Source organism: Pterocles gutturalis, unplaced genomic scaffold, assembly GCF_000699245.1.
Source record: "Pterocles gutturalis isolate BGI_N339 unplaced genomic scaffold, ASM69924v1 scaffold6870, whole genome shotgun sequence".
In the NCBI taxonomy this organism is placed as follows: domain Eukaryota; kingdom Metazoa; phylum Chordata; class Aves; order Pterocliformes; family Pteroclidae; genus Pterocles; species Pterocles gutturalis.
The window spans coordinates 33,890-52,926 of NW_010145890.1; the positions used below are offsets into that span (position 1 = coordinate 33,890).

The window sequence follows — 19,037 nt, forward strand, 5'->3', positions numbered from 1 at the left end:
CAGGCTCCCTTCTCTTTATACCCCCCCACCTGCTCCTCTCTTCATTCTTGCCCAGCATCTTTTCCTATTGCTTCTTCGATCACATTCCCACTGTCTCAACTTTGCACCAGCTCTTATGCTGCTTTCCCACACTGGCAGCATCATCCTTTCCTTTTCCCATTTTGCCAGCTATTTCCCTATTCCCCCTTTCTATTTTCCCTACTCCCATATCACTGACCTGCATAACCATTTCTTCCCCAGGCTGTTTCCCTTCCCTCCATCTCACACTTTAATTCACCCAGCTTTCCCTTTCCTGATACCCCCATGCCTTTCACTGGGTTTGTCCCCAGATTGCCGCTTGGACGGCAGAGCCCGAGGTCAGGGCAGTGAACTGGGAGCCGGGTCCCTGTTCCCAGTTAATAGGCCATGTCCTGCACAGCCACGGAGCAGCTGCATCAGGGTGAAGTGTGCACGGGGCACTGATGGAAACCTGCACCCCCACTTCTGAGCATGCCGGACACCGATCCACAAACTAGGGAGGTCCTCTTTTACATCCTGGTAGCTTCCTGGAACAACTGCCCTTCCTTTTAGGCTAATGCACGTGTGTCATTTCGTAACCTCTTACTCTGCCACCTGCAATGCTCGATCCTTTGTACTTGCTCTAATTATATTCCACATTAACTTCTTTTCCTCACAGTCAATACAGATTTCTTTCTTTCTTTCTTTTCTCCTACCCCCACTCTTCCTCTTTTGTGTCTTGTCTCCCATTCCTCATGTTGTTTAGTGATGGGCCTTGCTCTCTGACCCTTCCCTGTACCTTTTTAAGTGCTAGCATATATTCTCTATAATGGGTTGACCAGAAGTGAACTCCATATTTTAAGCAGCATGATATCATAGCTTCCTCAGACCTCTCTTCTCCCCCAGCCAGGGCCAGCCTTGTCTCATTTACCAGTCATTTTGAGAGGAGCCAACCACAGTGTCAAAAACCCATCGAGAGACTCCTTGTATGGTTTTATCTTCTGTATTTTATAGTTCCTGAGCTTGGCTCCAGCTCCCCACCCAAGGATGGCATTTGCCCTATCTGGGAAGCAGTCTGGAGGAGCAGGAAAGGACAGTTTTCAGCAGCTGTGGAGGAAACCCTACATCTTAGCCTTCACGGAAGGAAAAATAAAAAAGGGGAAACACAAAAAGCAAATGCAGAAATGCAGAAATAAATACTTCAGGCGAGTTTAACCATCAGTTCAACGTAGCATCAGCCAGAAAGGGAGAAAGCAGAGAGATCTAAACAGTATTTAAGAGTGTGAACGATATGCCTTGGTTCTGATCTGCTATCTTCTGTTTTAACATCAACTCCTAAAGGATTAAAAAATAACTTTTTCTGTGTCTGCCAAACAGCCTCACACATTTCTGTCCAGTCAGAAATGGACCATGCACGTTATCTTCCTTGTAGCTTGAGCCTGTATGCATCTATCTAAAGATAAGAGCCTCCTATGATGGATTAAGACTTTCCAGCTCTGCCTGCTGTGATTTACTCTGGGATTACAGCACCAGCCCATTCCTTTTAGTTCCATCACCCATCCAGACATACAGCACAATTAAAATATGATGTCACCCCTTAGGAGGCATTTCTACAGTGTGTCAACACCACTCTCTGGTGCATGCAATCTGCACCCCACATGGCTGGGCAGGGACCCAGCCTTTTCCACCCCAGCCTGTGGCTGCCATGGTTTGGTTGGACAAGGAAAGCATTTCAGGGAGGGACGCCTGGTTCACAGCGGTGGAGCTGAGCTGCTCACTGCTAGCCAAGGCAGAGGGGCATGGAGATGTGTCCCCGAGGAGCTGCAGCAGAGTGGCATTGAGATGCATCCCTGAGGACCCACAGCATCCCTGATGCCACTGCAGAGAGGCAGCGAGTGAGCAGGCAGCCCAGGGCATCCACTGACAGCGGTTCATGTTATGCCTGCTTTGTTCTGTCTGTGGGATAACTTTTGCATCAGTTATAGGAACACACAATTGCATCCATGGGGGAGAAAAAGTGGGGTGTGCTAGTCAGTCAGAACAGGAAAATGTAAATAAGCCTCATCCACTTGTGAATGTAGATATTATGAACACTGAAATCACATTGTGGAGATAAAACCTGCAGTGAATTCTCCAGGGTTTAGTCTGAGGCTTTACTGCACCATGTATCATCTCAGTGTGTCCTAGCTGCTAAAAAATATTTTGCACTAAATGAAATGCCGAATCCCCCAAGGAGAAACTGCCAGTCAGTTAACATCAAGAATCTAAATTTTTTTTAGAGAATTTTCCAAAATCCATTGTTGTCCTGATTACAAGGACTTTAGCATAGACAATTTTTTTTTTCATTATTTAAACAATTTCCCCTGAGTGTTTGCAGCCCAGACAAAAGCCACATTGTGTTTAATGCAGTAGAACCAGGGAATGAAACTGGCTGGGAACAGATCAACATGGTTTTATTGTCCAAACTGAGTAAAAAGGTAAATTCACAAGCTAGCTGTGGACAAATAAATTAGATTTAATAATAAAAGGTGCTCATGTGTCTATATAACCCATCAAGGATTTTTTTTCTTTGTAAGTGCTCAGAGATGATAGAGTAAATGTCTTATGTTGCAATGGAGACATTCTGGTCCTATCTTACAGCGTAGGCAAATTGTTTAAGCACTGCCTACCCATGAGTGAAGGCAAAGGGATTTCAATGACATAGGGATCTGGCCTTTAGAAAAAATCTTCCTTTGGTCTCTTCCTCCTGATTTCAGACCTGCTCCTCCATTCTCTTCTTTTCTCCCTTGCCTTTGTGTTACACGGAAGTGCACATCAGGAAAAGATTTATCAGTCTTGTGTAGTTTTGTGTCTTAGCACAGCAACCATTCTGCACTGGCAGAGGGAGACAGGAGAGGCTGCGATCGATCTCTCTCTCTAGCTTCTAGCAGCGCCTGGGGGGGCTTTCCTATCCAGGTAGTTTATAACGTACTCCATATGCTTATAAATCAGCACTGATAAAAGTTACAAAAAGCTGTATATAGAGAGCAGACTAGATGAAAATGACTGTGTTATTTGTAAATTTCAAGGTATTATATAATGGGATTCTCTGCAGCTGAAGTACTTAGTGCACTTCTGTTCTCTTGCCACCATGATGAATCTCCCTGAATTTTACTGCTTAGCACTGGCTTAAAATATTTAACAGCAATTTTTTGCTTGAAAAAAAAAATTGAGACACATGAACTGAGATGTCTAGAGCAAAGTACTGTAACTGCAAAATAAGCTGCATTTGTCCATTAATATCTAATAATCTAATGGAGCTCTTGGAACGGGTCCAGAGGAGGGCCAAAAAGATGATCAGAGGGCTGGAGCACCTCTCCTATGAAGAAATGTTGAGGGAACTGGGTTTATTTAGCTTGGAGAAGAGAAGGCTCTGGGGAGATCTCACTGCAGCCTTCCAGTACTTGAAGGGAGCCTATAAACAGGAGGGGGAGTGACTGTTTACAGGGGCTGATAGTGACAGGACAAGGGGGAATGGTTTTAAACTAAGAGAGGGGAGATTTAGGTTGGATATTAGGCAGAAATTTTTCACACAGAGGGGTGTGAGGCACTGGCACAGGTTGCCCAGAGAAGCTGTGGATGCCCCATCCCTGGAGGCATTCAAGGCCAGGCTGGATGGGGCCCTGGGCAGCCTGCTCTAGTGGTTGGCAACCCTGCCCACAGCAGGGGGTTGAAATGAGATGATCTTTAAGGTCCTTTTAAATCCAGGCCATTCTATGATCTCAGCCAGAAATTAGGTAGAGCATATATAAAGCATGAGTCTGTGCATGTGTTAATATGTATGCATAAGATCTTTTATAAAGTCTTTGCTTTATTTCTCCCTGCGCCGTGCTGCAGCTCAGCTGGACTTTCTGATATTTCTTCTGGGGTTTCTTCTGCCCTACAAATACAACATGGCTGGGCCCTAAAGCCTTAGTTCCCCTTCACAAATCCATTCTTTTTCTGCCTTCTCCACTGCTGTTTCAAATGGCCCTGGCAGATATCAGTCCCAGAAGCTAGGTTCTGTAACCTTACTTCATCCATGAAGAAACCAACCATAAAGTACCTGATTCCCCAAACCTCCATTTGCAGCTTATTTTCAGTGAGAGGTAGGGACGTATTTCTCTTGCCCAGCTGCTGGTGGTGCATCTCCTCACCTTGCATCCTTATCTTTCTCATTGTTGCCCATGGACAGCACTGTCCCAGAACAAACACCAAACTACACATCACCACGAATAGTTTGATTCCGTTACTCTCTTAACTGCTTTAATCTCCTGCTCTGCACTCATTTTGCCAACAGATGAATGTTCTTCAGGCAGATGCTGTGTGTTGCTACTTTCCAAAAGGCACTTTGTACTCTGAATAATTACCACGAACAAATAAATCCTAAGGAGCTGGGGAGCACTGTTGATTAAACAGGGGCCAAGACTTTTCAAGAAACAAATGGATGTTTTATTTCCATGGAACTGGAAGTGTTGTGAGAGTTTCCATTTATTTGGTAGTGAAATGGAAAAGGACAGAAAGAAACAGAAAGTAGGTAAAGACAGATACAGGAGGAAGAGCTTTTAAATCTTTTAATCTAAAAGGCTAAAAAAGAGAGCAATGTGGGGGAGGAGTAAAACTGAGCTGAAGAACTGTAGAACATCCAAGCAAAAATCAGTAGCCTCTCCTGAAAAAAAATCAGAATCTGCTTTGAAACCTGTCAAATGGAAAAGGCTTAAACACAAGACTGCCTCTTCCCCATTTTCAGCTGGCTCTGCTTCCTACCATGGAGGTACACGCCCAGGCCCTGCCATAGGCAGTCCCAGAAGCAAGGGAATCTGCAATGTGACAGTGCCCCTGAGCCCTCTTGTCCAGACTCACAGAACATGAGCAAGCATTCATCTCTCTTCCAAAACTTTTCTTGTTTTGTCTTTTACTTAGTAAGTGCTGGATTTTGTAACTCTCATAGGCCCCTCCAGTGCCACAGCCAGGCTTTCTATTTCCCTGACTGCCACAGCAACCCAGCAGCAAGGAGCTACACATCTAATTGCCCGCGGCTTTCATGGGCTATCAGAGCCTATGCCAACACACTGCATGTGGCTGCCAAGTGGTATTATCTAACATGGCTTGAATTGGCACAAGGTAGGGATCCTATGAATCACCTTTTTCCCCCTCACACCTGTAAAAAATCTGGTGGGTCACGCAGGCTAGTGCACACAGCAGTTGGATGGGGTGTAGGTTTTTCATCATCAGTTCTGGCATGTGGCTTGTTGCTCTGACTGCTTGAAATATGGGTATATTGGATCACAGGTATTTGTATCAGTGTTTAACCACTTTAGGAATGGAAATTTAATTTCAACTTTCATTAAGCTATTTAAAATCAAAGCCTGGACTCCTAACTTCAGACTTCTCCTAAAGGAATCATATAGATCTACAGAAAAAGCCTTTACCAGCTGAAATAAAGTTAAAGCTAAAATTGAAGCTGAAACAAGAGTTGCAATCCCATGATTTACCTGACTTGGGCTCTAAAAGGGTGTCTATGCTTCCTCCACATGACTGAGCATGTAAATCTTGAATTAAACGTTTGTACCCAGGGGTATTTTTTTTCTGTAGTGGATATGATCTCATCCATCATGCTTCATGCATTTACGCCCATCATTCCATCCACTTTCCTTCCACACACCTTTTGATATAGAAAAAAAAAAAAAGCTTTTTTTTTTCCTTTCTTTTAACTCCATTTCATAGCCTAGGTCCTCTCTTCTAACCTCCCATGGCTGCTGTCTAGGCAATCTCCAGCACTGCCCAGGATGAAGCACACCTTGGGACGAAGGACAGAAGGGTCTCTAGGCTTCTCCTTGTCTACCGCTGGGAGCAGAGTGCCTGCTCCCCTGCAGGGTAGCTTTTCAAAAGAGGTGGATTTTCTTGCACCCCCTCAAGACCTTGGAGGTAAAACAGCCTGGCAGAGGGTGGGAAAGAGGATTTCCCTCGGGCTGACTGCTGGAGGAATATCTGCTCACAGCTTCATTCCTTTGCATGCACAATGAGATACAATTTCATAAACTTAAAGGAACAGAATGGGATTCTACCTTCAGTTTGGAGTTCAAAAACAGTAATCACACAGCTTAAAGGTCAGAAGTCTCAGTTTATCTAATTCTGGCAATTCTATAGAGTTCAGACAAATCATATCACATGTGAATTTCATCTTTCCCATCCATCTCTTATGTTTCTTCCTGCCAGTGTGGGATTTGCCTGTTAGTGTTTCTTCTGATCTAGGTTTAAAGAGCCTGAACGCTAAAGCCTCTACTACAACCCTCATGAAATCCCTCCATAACAGCACTGCCTGACTTTGTTCTTTCACCCTCCTGCTTTTTCTTCCTACCTCTTGCACGATCCTAAGCTGTTGCTGTCCCTCCCCAGGTTTCTGACTGACAAGGTAAAGTGCAGCTCTAGCTGCAGTTGCCTCTCTTTCTGTTCTTCCATAGAGTTATCAGCGTGGACACCTTGTTTCAGGAAGCTGGTCCTGGGGAAGGTTCCCCATCTGCAAACAGGACCTGAGTGTGGGGGTCCTCGGTGGGACGCCATGCCATGGGGCTGGCTGGGTTGGGTCTGGAGAGGGAGGAGGCACTATTCTGCTGATACATGTACAGGCTCATGCACATGTGGAAGGAAGGAAGAAATGCCTGCAGTCATCCCACCCTTTCTCTGCTCTACTCCACGCTCTGCCATCAATTCCAATACCCCAAAGACCAGACAAACATTTTATATTGGACTTTGCTGTGGCTGGATGGCTTATGCAGTTTCTCTGCTCCCTCTTTAGGAGTGACCTTAATATTTTATTTATTGTTTAAAGGATAATGTTCATGGTAGAGGAATATATGAGGCAATAAATGGCCTTTGCAGGTAATTAAATGCTGAAGAGAGCCGAAGCTATTGATAGCCATAAAAGCCATTTATTTTGAGTGTGCTGAGAAGCCAGGAGCACTGTTCCTCAGAGCATGCAACAAGACAAGATTAAACAAGCCATGGTACTAGAAAGGGGAAATATAACATTTTTCTTGCCCTCTCAGGGCTTGAAATTTCTGAGCTGCTGTTTATTTGGTGCTTCAAACAGAAAATATTGATTATAATAATAAGTAGTTTTCTATCATGTTTTTCTTTTTTTCCTAGCTGTTTTAGAAGGGCTTTCCACATGGTGGCAAGAATTATTGCCCTTCTTGGCAGATGTTCAAATAAAGGCACAGCAAGAAAGAGTGACTTGCCCACACAATCAATGGGAAAGTCTCTGATAAAACCCAGCTCCCAGCCTAGTGTCTCGGCTACTAGTCACACTCTCATAGTCCATTGCTACAGCACTTCTCATGCCAGCTTTCCATGTGCTTGTAGGTAGGAAGAGCCCACCTTCCTATCTATAGAGGCACTGATGTAGCACAGGGTACCCCTGCTTCCTGCTGTGCTTCTGCTCCACATGGGGCTCTACCTCCAGCCACTGCCATCAAAAGAGGTGCTGTTCTCCTGTGGACAGTGGGAGGGGACATGATATGGTATCTACACATGCCAGTTTGACCTGGGAGAAGAGCAAGGCTGGGGACCTTATTCACAGCCCTTCTTGTCTCCCTCTCTGGTGAGGACAAGGATACAAGGTGGCCTTGGATAAAGAGAGGTTTCTTGCAGCTATTGCTTACGTGCAGCCGTGCTCTGTGTGGAGCACAGCAATTGTCTAACAGCACAAAATAACCAAAGTCAAAGGTTTGGGACAGAAAGAACAAGAAAAGGATTGACTGGAAGGGGAAAGCAGAAGATGTTTATGAAGTCTGGTACTTCCCACATAGGCCAGCACCCCAAGTTTTAAGAGTCTAACATTGCATAGGTGCATCTCAACAGTATGTAGGTGCTCCAGAAATGTCCCTTTCCCATGCACACACCCAAGCCTCTGCTGGCTCAGCATGAGAGGACTAGTGAAAGCTGAATGCAGAGGGTGTAGATAGAGGCACTTCACAGGATCCCTGCCCTGTTGGCTTTCCATCTGACACACCTCATGGAATTTTCTGCAGAGTTAACCCAGATCTTGCCATCATTTTAGTTCAAACTGTGCTACCACTCTCATGGAGAATTCTGGGGTGCAGGTCCAGAGGTGTTTTGAATCCAGGTGCTGTGGGGATAGATAACATCTTGGGTTTATCTGCAATGCAGACCTGAAGCCAAGCACTTCCTGGGTGAAGTCCTGGGAATCATTCCACAGCAGCTCCCCATAAATTGCTCTCATGAACCAGTAAGTCCCCTCACAGCTGAGAAAGAGCTGTGGGGTATGGGCACAGATGGGCCAAGACAAGTCATTGAAGCCACTGATGTTGGGGGAGGTCTGGAGAGAGACCCTCGCCCCATGCGCACCACCACTGGGTGCTGGTGTGAAAGGCATCAACAGGGCAGGCAGAGCCCAGGGGCTCAGGTGCAGGGAGGGTAAAGCATAGCCAGCAACGCTTATTGCAGAGGCCAGTGCTGGGTACAGCCCTGGGAATGCGTACTTCTTTGACATGTAAAGCATCCCTATAAGTGATACACGCATATATCAACAAATCCCACCTGGCCTGAACAGAGCCATTAGCTCTGGCAGTTTACTGTGAGCACAGGTGAATAATGGCTTAGGGGCATGTGCTTCAGGGCAAGGTTAAAAGGTGACTCCTGTATGGTGTAAGTGGATTAACATGACTGGACACAGATGCCGGCTTCTCTTCTCACTTCTGCCAGTGTAAATCAAGAGTAACTGCACCAAAGTCAATACATGTGTTAAATTCATTGGTACACAGGGGCTGAAAGGCACATGATTTTAAAAGAAAGAACATCTCGATTACAAGCTGGAGAACAGAAACAATGAAAAATGTGGCTGCTCTCCATTGCTTCCTGCACTGCTTTATTATGGCCCTGTTCCTTCCATGCGAGCTCTATGCCAGCAGGAACGCTTGCAGACCTGTCTCTGTGAAGAGCTCCTACTGTCCTTATTACTGCCACTACAGGGAAACCCCACCTCTGCTCTGTGTAGCAGAGATCCCTGCCTGTTCTGAACTTGCTGCAGAGAAACTCTGGCTCCCAGGGAGATGGAAGGAGATTTAGGCAGTTCAGCATTAAACACAGACTCAGTGGCTCAAGTCCCAGTGCCTAAAACTGGAGTTATTCCACTGGTACCAATGAAGCTGTTGAATACAGCCTGACATGATGAACAGGAATATTATGTCTCTGCCTGGCTTCAGCTGAGCACAGCATGAAGGGTGTGAGGCTATCACTCCAGTTCCTCTACTTGACAGCCACGGACAGACAGGTCCTGAGATCACCACAAGTTGCTCTGGGGAAGAGGCAGATTTTCCCCTCCCCAGAATTCCCCATTTCAAGGACTTTACATGGCAGAGTTAATTTCTTCTTCTGTGCCTCCATGTGCACTCTTGAGCCAAGCAGTAATCTTGTAGGCAGGTTTTCCAAACAACTACCTTGCTGCACTGAAACCAGTCCCCAACTCTCTAGCCTGTATCCTGGGGCCCACAACGATTCAGACAGTGGGTTAGCTGGTGAAGCTGCTGAGCTCCCCCCCTAGCCTCCCTCGGGCCCATGGGCAGGCTTTGGCAGAGCAACCTGGGTTTAGTAAATTTGGTACACCATGTTGGCACTCAGCAGAGTGCTGAAGTGTTCTCAAATCCTGTCTCACCGTATTTCTGTTAATCTTTGGTGGAAGGAGAGTCCCCTTTTGGGGCTACCAGCTTAGAGAGCCACCTGAGCACCTGGCTGCTCTGGAAATGGCACTGCTTATCACAGCCACCCTCACTGCGGGACCAGGTGGCTCCTCCATCACCTCTCCTGCATCCCCACTTCAACAGGGCAGCACCTGAGTCTCTGCAGGTTGTGCTGACCCATGCTATGGCTCTCTGCCTAGCAGGCCAGTGGCTATCAGACCCCAGGGTGAGCAAGCTGGAGCCTGTGGGGGGGGAGTTTTAACCCTGTGTATAATTGCTGCCCTCCGCTGTTTCACAGCTTGTGTTCTCCACTGTACCACAGTGCTGCTGGTGATGGAGAAATAAAAGCCGCAAGAGCCACTGTCTCTTTTCCTGTCCCACTCGCAGGCAGAGACAACGAGAGCCCAGGCCAGCACTAGCTCTGACTAGCCCAGGCTGCCCAGCCCACACTGCCTCCAGAGGGCTATTATTTGCCCCACAGCAGTGGGAGAGCCAGGGAAGAGAAGCCTTTGCCACATCCATGTCTCCTGCCTGGTCTGGGGCAAAATATTATTTTTGCCCCTTCCTCAGTAGCTGAGCAGAGCCAGTGGTAATGGTGTCAGGGACATCTGCATTGAAATTATGCAGGGACGGCACTGCTCACAGTGTAACACCCACTGTAAAAGCTTCAGTTGTGGAGTTGCCTTCCCTCACATACAGCCTTACCATGCAAAAGTAAATGCAAATGTACATGCAAATTAAAATGCAAATGCAAACACAAATGCCAGGCCTCCTGGGCTGCAATCACTCAGTGCTACAGAAATCCCTTGACCTCTCAGAAACATACAGGTTACTGCAAATGTCCTAGTCCAGAGGAAAAAAACCATTGCTTTTCAATCTGGGTTCCTGCCTTTTTTCCCCAGTGGCAGCTGGATTTCCTTGCACAAAAAGGCAATTTCTGAACTCTGTGCACAGCCCACTCCCAGCTTCGGTGGGCGAAGCACACACTTAGGATCTTCCTGTCAGACAAGCGATTTGTGGATCATAATTGTGGACACTAAAACACCTTTCTCTCAGCTGCCAGCATGTAGCTACCTTTAAACTGAATGCATGAGAGACAGTGTGCTCCCCAAACAACCAGTGTTGTTAATAAAAGAGAAGGAAAAAATAATCTAAATGAGGAGGTAGCCTGCAGGTGAAGTGGAGGTTCAGGGCCATAACTTTGCATCTTTCTTTTTTCTAAACTAACTTTTGCAATGTCCATAGTAGGGCTGAGGGCAGCTTCCAGGCTACTGGTTGCAGATGAAGCTGCAGGCATATCCCAGCTCCACGGGGTCTGCACAGGGCCGGCACCCCATCCCAGCATGCTGGTGTGTGGGCAAGAAGGAAGACTAGGTGTGCTGCCCACCTGGGAGCCTGGTGCTGCTTGGGGCAGGTGCCTGTCTGGACCACCACCATCCTTGGGTACATCTGCCCCACACCACAGCCACTCCAGGCTTCACCCCACATGGTCAAGCACTAAGGCAGGGACCTTGCTCGTGACCATAGGCATTTTAAGCTCGTAGAAATGCTCTCACAAGTAGCAAAGCAAACCCCTTAGCAGTCACAATTCTCATCTAGGTTTACAATCACAGGTGGATGTTACAGATCAGGATCCAGACTGAGTGCGCTACAGCTAATAATGTTACCTTAGATTTATGCTAACGGCACTGACCCAAAACTGCATTGCTGCAAGTGGCTTTCTCCCCTCGCCTGGTAAGAGGTAACCCTGAGTGAAGGCAGACCGTGCTGCTTTGCAAGTGATCCTTAAAACAAGCAGTGTCCAAGTGGGGAAGCACACAGGTAATGAAGTGCTGGGGCAGTGCCGAGTCAGAGCATTCCCATTATGGCAGCGATTTCCTATTCATGTTGCGGTAACACCAAAGTGTGGGCTGGGGTCCACACTCTCACTTGGCCTCCCACCTCTCACTGCAGCCAACAAGCCAAGGTGGTGCATGACCAGAAGGGTCATGGGAGCAGAGGGGTCTGGGCAACACTCTGTGGCAGGTCTGCAAGCAGAGGAGGCTTGGTAGTCAGTGGAGATCTTTCAGTGTCTAATATGGTGGTTGAGTTGGATAGAGAAATTTCCCCTCTACCTTCCCACCTGTCTGAAACCTGAAGGAACTTAATCCCTTTGAGGCTTTTATCCCAGGGCCAGGTATGGTTAAGGGGGCCAAAAGCTATGGGAGAGACAGAAATAAGGACAATGGGTTAACACGAGACTTGTTTCCTTAGGAAAAGAGATAAAAGACATGAAGAGATATAAAATAATTTTTAAAAAGTCCATACTGCTGCTGGGGTTCCTCAACACAGTGGTTCTCACCTGAAAGCCTCCTCTATTGCTATTGTGAAAAATACAAATCAGCTCTCTGCCTCCCTCTGGAAAGCTTCCACAGGGACCTGCAGTTCTCTAGCATATGCAGTACAGGACAAAAAAAAGACAGTCGTTTCTTCAGCCCTGTTAAATCTTGAGCCCAAGTTGATCAAGCAGCCTACCTGCCTCCATCCGTCTGTTTTCATACACCTCTGGGCTTTCTGACATGGCGTTGTACTGCTGGAAAGGCTGGTTGCTGAAGAGATTGTCACACAAGAGGCTGCGACAGAGCTTCTTCAGGAAGCGCAGGACATACCCGATGCTGTTCACTACCAGCAGGCTCAGGAGATGCTGCTTCCCCTCAAAGGAAGCTGAAACTGGAAGGCAAGCAGGAGCAATTCAATACCTGGGGATGCATGGCAGGAGGAAGATTTCAGACAAGTATTTGTATGCCTTAAAATGTTTTACCTAATTACCCCACCTGCAGTACAAAACAAAATGGAAGAGCTTAAGGAACTGAGTTTGTGTGACCCAGATCACCTTCCCCCTGGGGTGCTGAAAGATGCCAACTGGCATGGCCATCAGTGCAAGGATTTCTAATATATGCATCCAACTGAAAACTGTATAGTATGATTGGAAAGAGGCAATTATGATACCCTGGTCTAAGGAAGGGGAAAGAAAGTGATCTGCCAATGATGGGCCATTAGGCTGACTTCAGCAATACCCAAGGTTTTAAAAGACAATGGGGAGATAAGAATTAAAGACATGGCTGTCAGTGAATAAAAGGTACCCGGATTGTACTGAAGAGAGGCTACCAGCTGCATGATGGATCTTTATTTAGTGATTTAACTGCATTTATAAGTCAGGGAAGACTGGTAGTTGTGGTCTATCTGTAATTAAGTAAAGCATCCAAAATCTTGTTAAACTGGAAATTATTGCACATGAAAGGTGGGTCAGGAGATGACAACAGGCTCTGCTGGCAGGAAACCCCAAGCACTGGAGAGGAACTGGTGGTGGTCCATGCTAGTACAAAAACATTTTGTTGATGCTGTAAGATAGAAGGCATTATCAATGGAGGAGAGGACTGGGAGATCACACAGAGAGGACTGGACAATCTTGAGCTCTGCAATAATAAAAATGGGTGGGAAAAAATACTAGAAAGTACATGGCAATCCACAATTTTTTGAGGAGGCTCAACATGACCTGATGGGAGGAAAAACGATGGGACAGGCTCACCATATGCCCATGAGCCACCAAGGTGACGCAGTAAGGAAAAAGTCAGATCTATTTTAAGGAGGTATTGAACAAAGCATTTCCAGGAGAGACAAGGGAGTGTCAATTCCACTATATAAAATCCTGGTGAAACCTGAGCTGGACTGATGGCCACCATTCTGGTCATCCAGGTTTGAGAAGGGTAAATTCACACTTGAAGAGGTGCACAGGCAGGCAACAGCTATGTTAAAGGAACAGAAAGTTTCCCTGTCACACTGCAGCCATCACCATCTTTGCTACGTGGGGCTGCGGGAAGTCACTTGCACTTCTGTCATTAATCCAGTGATCTTCCTCACAGTGCAGAGAGGACCTGAAAGAAACCATGTGTTTCAGCCTAGCAGGATTAGGATTGCTCTCTAGAAATACATCTATGATTGAACTCAAGGGTGAGAGCAGAGCAATTAAGATTTCTGGACAAAGCTGTCAGGAAATATATTTAGCCAGGAATCACAAAGGGCATAGGTCCAAGCCATGAGACAGGGGGAGAGGTCACAACAGACCCACCAGGATCAATTGTAGCAGGACACATTCAGGTGTCAACAGGTTTGCAGGGAGGACTACATGATACAGCTGTCCGAACTCCACCACCTGGAAGGTTTTTTTCCAGTCCTACAGCCTCCAGTCACTACTAACGACTATAAATTGCAATGTTAGGCTTATACTCTTTGGGATAACTTCACAGATTTCCTGCTGGCCTGAGCTGATGTAAGATATCATGCTCCACAGTCAGATGAACATCTGTGAGCCAAGCCATGGGAAGATTAGAAAGCCCATGACAAAATCTTTCTGAGCTGCTGCTGGGCTGGGAGCGAGCTGCAATCTCAGAACCACAGCATAACTAAGAGGCCATTCACCCCTCCTCAATGATTACAAGAAGCATGAAGTTGGGAGCGGTGTTGACCAGGTGCTTGTAGCTCAGGTACCTGAAGCTGAGCCAGCTTAGAGGAAATGAGACCCAGGGGTTTGGCAGGCTTGGTGCACAACATGACTCTCCTGCTTATAATAAAAGGCATATATGCAGCACAGAACCAGGCAAAAATAAGGCTTTGTACTAAATTGCTTCAGTCTCATGTTTCTGTGAACAAATCTGGATCATTCTTAGAGTATTTCTGATGCCCCTTAGGGAAGGAACACCTGTGATTAGAGAGAAACAGAGGAGAGGGAGGAAGCAGGATTTATATGCTGCACAGCGGGCCAGAGCATGGGCTCCCACACAGGAGGGTCCCAATGGCACAGCTGAGCTGATGTGGTCCCTGCAGAACTGATTGGACTTGCGATCCTTGGCTTCGTGTTCATGCCTGACTCACCCATGGCAGCTCACTAGAGAGCATCGTTCCCATATTCCCATCATTGTTTCATTCCCACTGCATCCCCAGGTGCTAAAACAGTGTTGTGACACAAAACTTTTGCTGTGATTAAAAGAAAAGTTCATGTTCAGTCGGAGAGCCAGGCCAGGGCATTCAGCGTGGGACACGGGAGACTCATCGGGACACAGTGAGAAGTGTCACTGTGGGAAGATGAGGAGCTCCTGGGAAGTTCCCTCTGATCTCTGATTCTCTCCAATACTTTTGCATGGTCCTGCTCTATAGGCAACTGCCATGGGACTTTTGCAACTCTTACAGCTGAGAGCAGGTTTGGCTCATGAACTGCAGGCAGACGATACACTCACAGTTGAACTCTATGAGAATTTTCCTTTAGACCAACACATAGCAAGACATGGGCTCGCAGTGCCACTGATCCTCGTACGGCAACATGAAAAGCTCAGCGCACAGGGCTGGCCTCAAAGTGCAGGGCTCTGGAGCTAGCCCTATTCTTCCCCTGAAATCATTGCTGCAATGCTCTTTACCAAGACACTTTCTTCTGACACCAGGGCAATTCCTTCAGCAGCAGCTCATTTTACAAAGGCCAACGCAATGTTCACGGCCAGTTGCCAGCCCACTGGTGTGAACGGGATGGCTAGGGCAGTCAGGTCTGGGGATCAGGTTAAGATTTCAAACACTTCCCAGTGGGCTACAAACCCCTAACAAGAATGCTTTACCTGACACCATCTCGCCTCCATAGCCCTGCTTGATGAGGGAGAAGACAGCCTTTTGCTGGAGGGCGCAGTCGATGCAGGCCTGTACCGCCTGCTGCAGGGCTGCCGGCGGCCTCACCGGCCCAAAGTGCTCGGGCAGTTGCTGCACTTTTTTTCTGTCAAGGTACGGCCCCAGGTTGGCTTGCTTGTTGATGTAAATGCAGACTGCAGGCACAAAAATACCAACAAGGTTACTACAAAAATGGCCCTGAGAGCCTCTGAGCAAATGCTAGCTTCAAACATTTCCATTTATATCATGAGCTCATCCATTCGCTGGTGAATTGCAGGCATTTGTGATGGCCCAGCCAGGTGTCCTTGCACTGATCAACCATTGCCATTCGTGATGGCACAGCCGGGTGTCCTTGCACTGATCACCCATTGCCTAGGTGAAGTGCGCTGAGTTTGGGCTTTGCTCAGTGTCACAGGTGAGGATAAGGTACAAGCAACTAAAGAAGCTCCTGAAAGCCGCTCTGTGTGCCTGCGGTCTGCTCTCCTGCAGACTACCTTGTACATCCAGCTGGTGAGCAGAAACCATGCCCAGGGAGCCCAGGACAGTGACTAGCAGGGGTGACCTTACAGAAATGGGTAAACTCCAGCCTGAGGATGTTTTGGGTTTATTTTTTGTTCTCTATGTGTTTTTAGATTGGTTTATTGAGAGGCCCTTTGAGAAGCACTGCTCTGAGATGAGTTTTAAGAGAATTTGGCTCCTTGCTGCTTCTGACCTTCATGCAGTTGTAATTTCTGGAGAGTAATTTATGCTGAGCTGCACAGTGCAATGGCAGGGACTCTGGTCTTTGGGAGCTTCCTGACCCCCGTGTCCAACCCAGCACCCTACAGACTGCATCGCATTGAGGGAAACTACATCATGTTCAGAGCTAAATCCCCGTTTGGGACCACAGCCACACGACTGTGCTGCACAGGAGGTCAGCGAGGGATGCCCCACCCTCTCCGCAGCCAAGCCCTACACGTCTCCTGTCATACAGAAATGCCTGCAAAGGCAGTGTTTTCTACATGCCATCAACAGACAAAAAAATCAGTGTTCTCCTCTCACTAGCGTGAACTTACTTTAAGCGTGGCTGAGGCTAACTGCATCTCAGAGGAAGCAGAGATAACACCGTGGTAACTAAGGGTGACTAAGGCACAGCCTAAAGTCAGGCTAAAGTGAGACATATTATAATAGCTGGATGAGTGTGCTCAAGCTGTCATCTCTCAGACAATATAACATTATTCTTTGACAGAAATCAGATATGTGACCAAAAAAAACCATCAAGCAGAGTGCAGGACATGATGACAGCTGTGTAAAGTTGGAAATAATTTACAGTCTGCATCACCGTAATGAAAATCTAGTGCAACTGTCACAGCGCACTCTGCTACCACATCTCTCACTAAACAGCAGAAGGGGGTCAAGCAGTATATCCTGCGTAAACAAGAGGATAATAGCAATCATACTTATCATTACAGAGCCCTTTACACCTTCAAAGTGCCAAACAAAGGACTAATGCACCAAAAGACAGCAGCAGCATGCAGGAATTGCAGGGGGCTGTCAGGGTGCAGCTTTCCCAGCGTGCCACCACGCCAAACATCACCGCATCTGCAGGGTGTTGCTTTTGCTATGAAAAGCTGCTGGTTTTTTGTGGTGCTTGGTTGCAGGAGGGACACTGCAGCCTCCAGGCAGTGTGCTGGGTCCCTCGCTGTGGAGCAGGGGCCCTATGGTCCCTTTAGTACAGACAAGGAGGTAAAAACTGGCTTGAGCCTGCCTCCACCTCCTGCAAACCCTGCTCTGATGGCAGCCTACATGCAGCATTGGGAAGGTGCTGGGAGAAAAGGTGCTGGCAGCATGGGGACGGGCAGACAGAGGTGTGAAGTGCTGCATCTGCAGAGCCTGAAATGACCCACAGAGCCTCTGCCTCTGCAGCCAGCCTGGTGGGGCTGGTAGACTGTGCCTCCTTTTCCCTCTCCAAAAGCAGCACTGGGCACATCTCTCAGGGAAGCACTATGAAATGCCACTTGTCTGATGTTTGCCAAGCACTTTGCGGTCTTTGCATGTGAAGGGATAAATGAGAATAAAATATATTATTATTGTCATCATCACCATGTTTAGTATCATTCTGCTACCAGAGCAGATGGGAAACTTCTCCTCTGTGCATCCCAGCTAAGAAATAATGGAATGTATGTGTTGTGTTTAGATTCTAATGTTATCTAATCCATTTGTCTTCTGAAATCTCAGGGTAAATCAACTGTCTTGTTGATTTTCTTCTCATTTACATCAGTTTAAAAGCATTGACCTATGTTTCTCCTGGTAACGTAACAAAAAAAAAAGGAATAAGTCTGTTTTCCTTGACTACAGCCAGAAATGACCAGGTCTCACTGTTGCTATAAGGCACTGGGGTTTACATGCTGGCTAAACCCTGCCTACAGTCAGACTATGCCTCCTCTGTCCTTTTCTCTACAGCTGTAACAGATGTTTCATGTTCACACTGAGGTTTATTCTGGTCATTGCAACACATTTGATGCAGTAAGTGTTGGGTATAAAATGGTAGCATCCATGGGACGTTGATGTCCACATTTCAAGAGGAATGGATCTGAGGTCTCCACTAAACTTGACACATGGCAGTCAAAATATAGTCTTGCAGGACATCTGTGATTTTTGTCACTGGCCATCAGTCTAATTTGCAAACACCCCATCTTCATGAGCTCTGCCTGTTCCCAAAAGCGCAGCATCTGGCTGTCAACCCGTGGTTCCTGCTCACCCCTTGGCCAAGGAGCATTTGAGGCTGGGTACCTGTGAGAGCCTGTGGGATGGCCGAGTTGGGTATCGTAGCTGCATCCTGGGGGATTGAACTACTATCCGGTTCCGGTGTGCTTCTTGGAGGAGAGATCGGTAAGGGAGTCATCAGGACACGAGACTTCAGCTGCAAAAAGTAACCAGTTGGGCAATGAAAATATACACAGGATATTCCAGTTTTATTCTGTATATGCTATTCCCCATGAACTCCCACTCATTAGCAATCTGCTGTTGCATCACTTTCTCCAGGCCAGGAGCATCCACTCTGCTCCTGGGAGGATACTGGAACCTGAAGCCTGACTGATTTGCAGCAGACAGCAACGCCTTAAGTTACAGGATGCAAATATTATGCCACCCACTGGGCAGTTATTTACACCTGAGCAAATTGGGTGTAACACTCTAACAAATCAGTGCAATGGCATTTTACAACCCATTTCATGTGGGTGTAAACAATTCTTCGCAACTCAGAAACACAGGGTTTTTAACTACATCATAATTTAGGGCCAAATTCTGCTCTTGGTACAGGGATGTAAATTTTCTGTAAATCCAGTGGCACCAAGAGGCTACTTGGGGCTGACACCCGTGTAAATAAGCTCAGACCGTGGTCCATAGTGTGTTATTACCAGATAGTAAATACAAACTGCTGCACTGTTGCACCCAGTAATCTTCGTGACCTGCAGCCCAGCTTGGAGAAGTGGAACACGATGGGAATTTATGGTGCAATATCACTACATCTTTATGCTGCCAGTACCTGGCAACATCTCCCCAGTCAAGGGATGATCAGGTCCTCATAATTATAAAGGACTGACATGATGGATGTGACCTGAAGGTACTACTCTCACTTTTTCTTTCACTACA

At 46.9% G+C, this 19,037-nt stretch overlaps 1 protein-coding gene across 1 annotated transcript in view; it reads right to left on the reverse strand.

Annotated features, from left to right (window-relative positions):
• Window positions 1-19,037, reverse strand: part of SCML4 (sex comb on midleg-like 4 (Drosophila)) — a 46,655-nt gene that overhangs the window by 20,075 nt on the left and 7,543 nt on the right. Inside the window, exons 2-4 of the mRNA XM_010085533.1 lie at window positions 18,177-18,306; window positions 15,359-15,559; window positions 12,231-12,425 (exon numbers count right to left, since the gene is read on the reverse strand). Coding sequence (XP_010083835.1) covers window positions 12,231-12,425; window positions 15,359-15,559; window positions 18,177-18,306 — 526 coding nt within the window. The remainder of the gene's footprint in view (window positions 1-12,230; window positions 12,426-15,358; window positions 15,560-18,176; window positions 18,307-19,037) is intronic.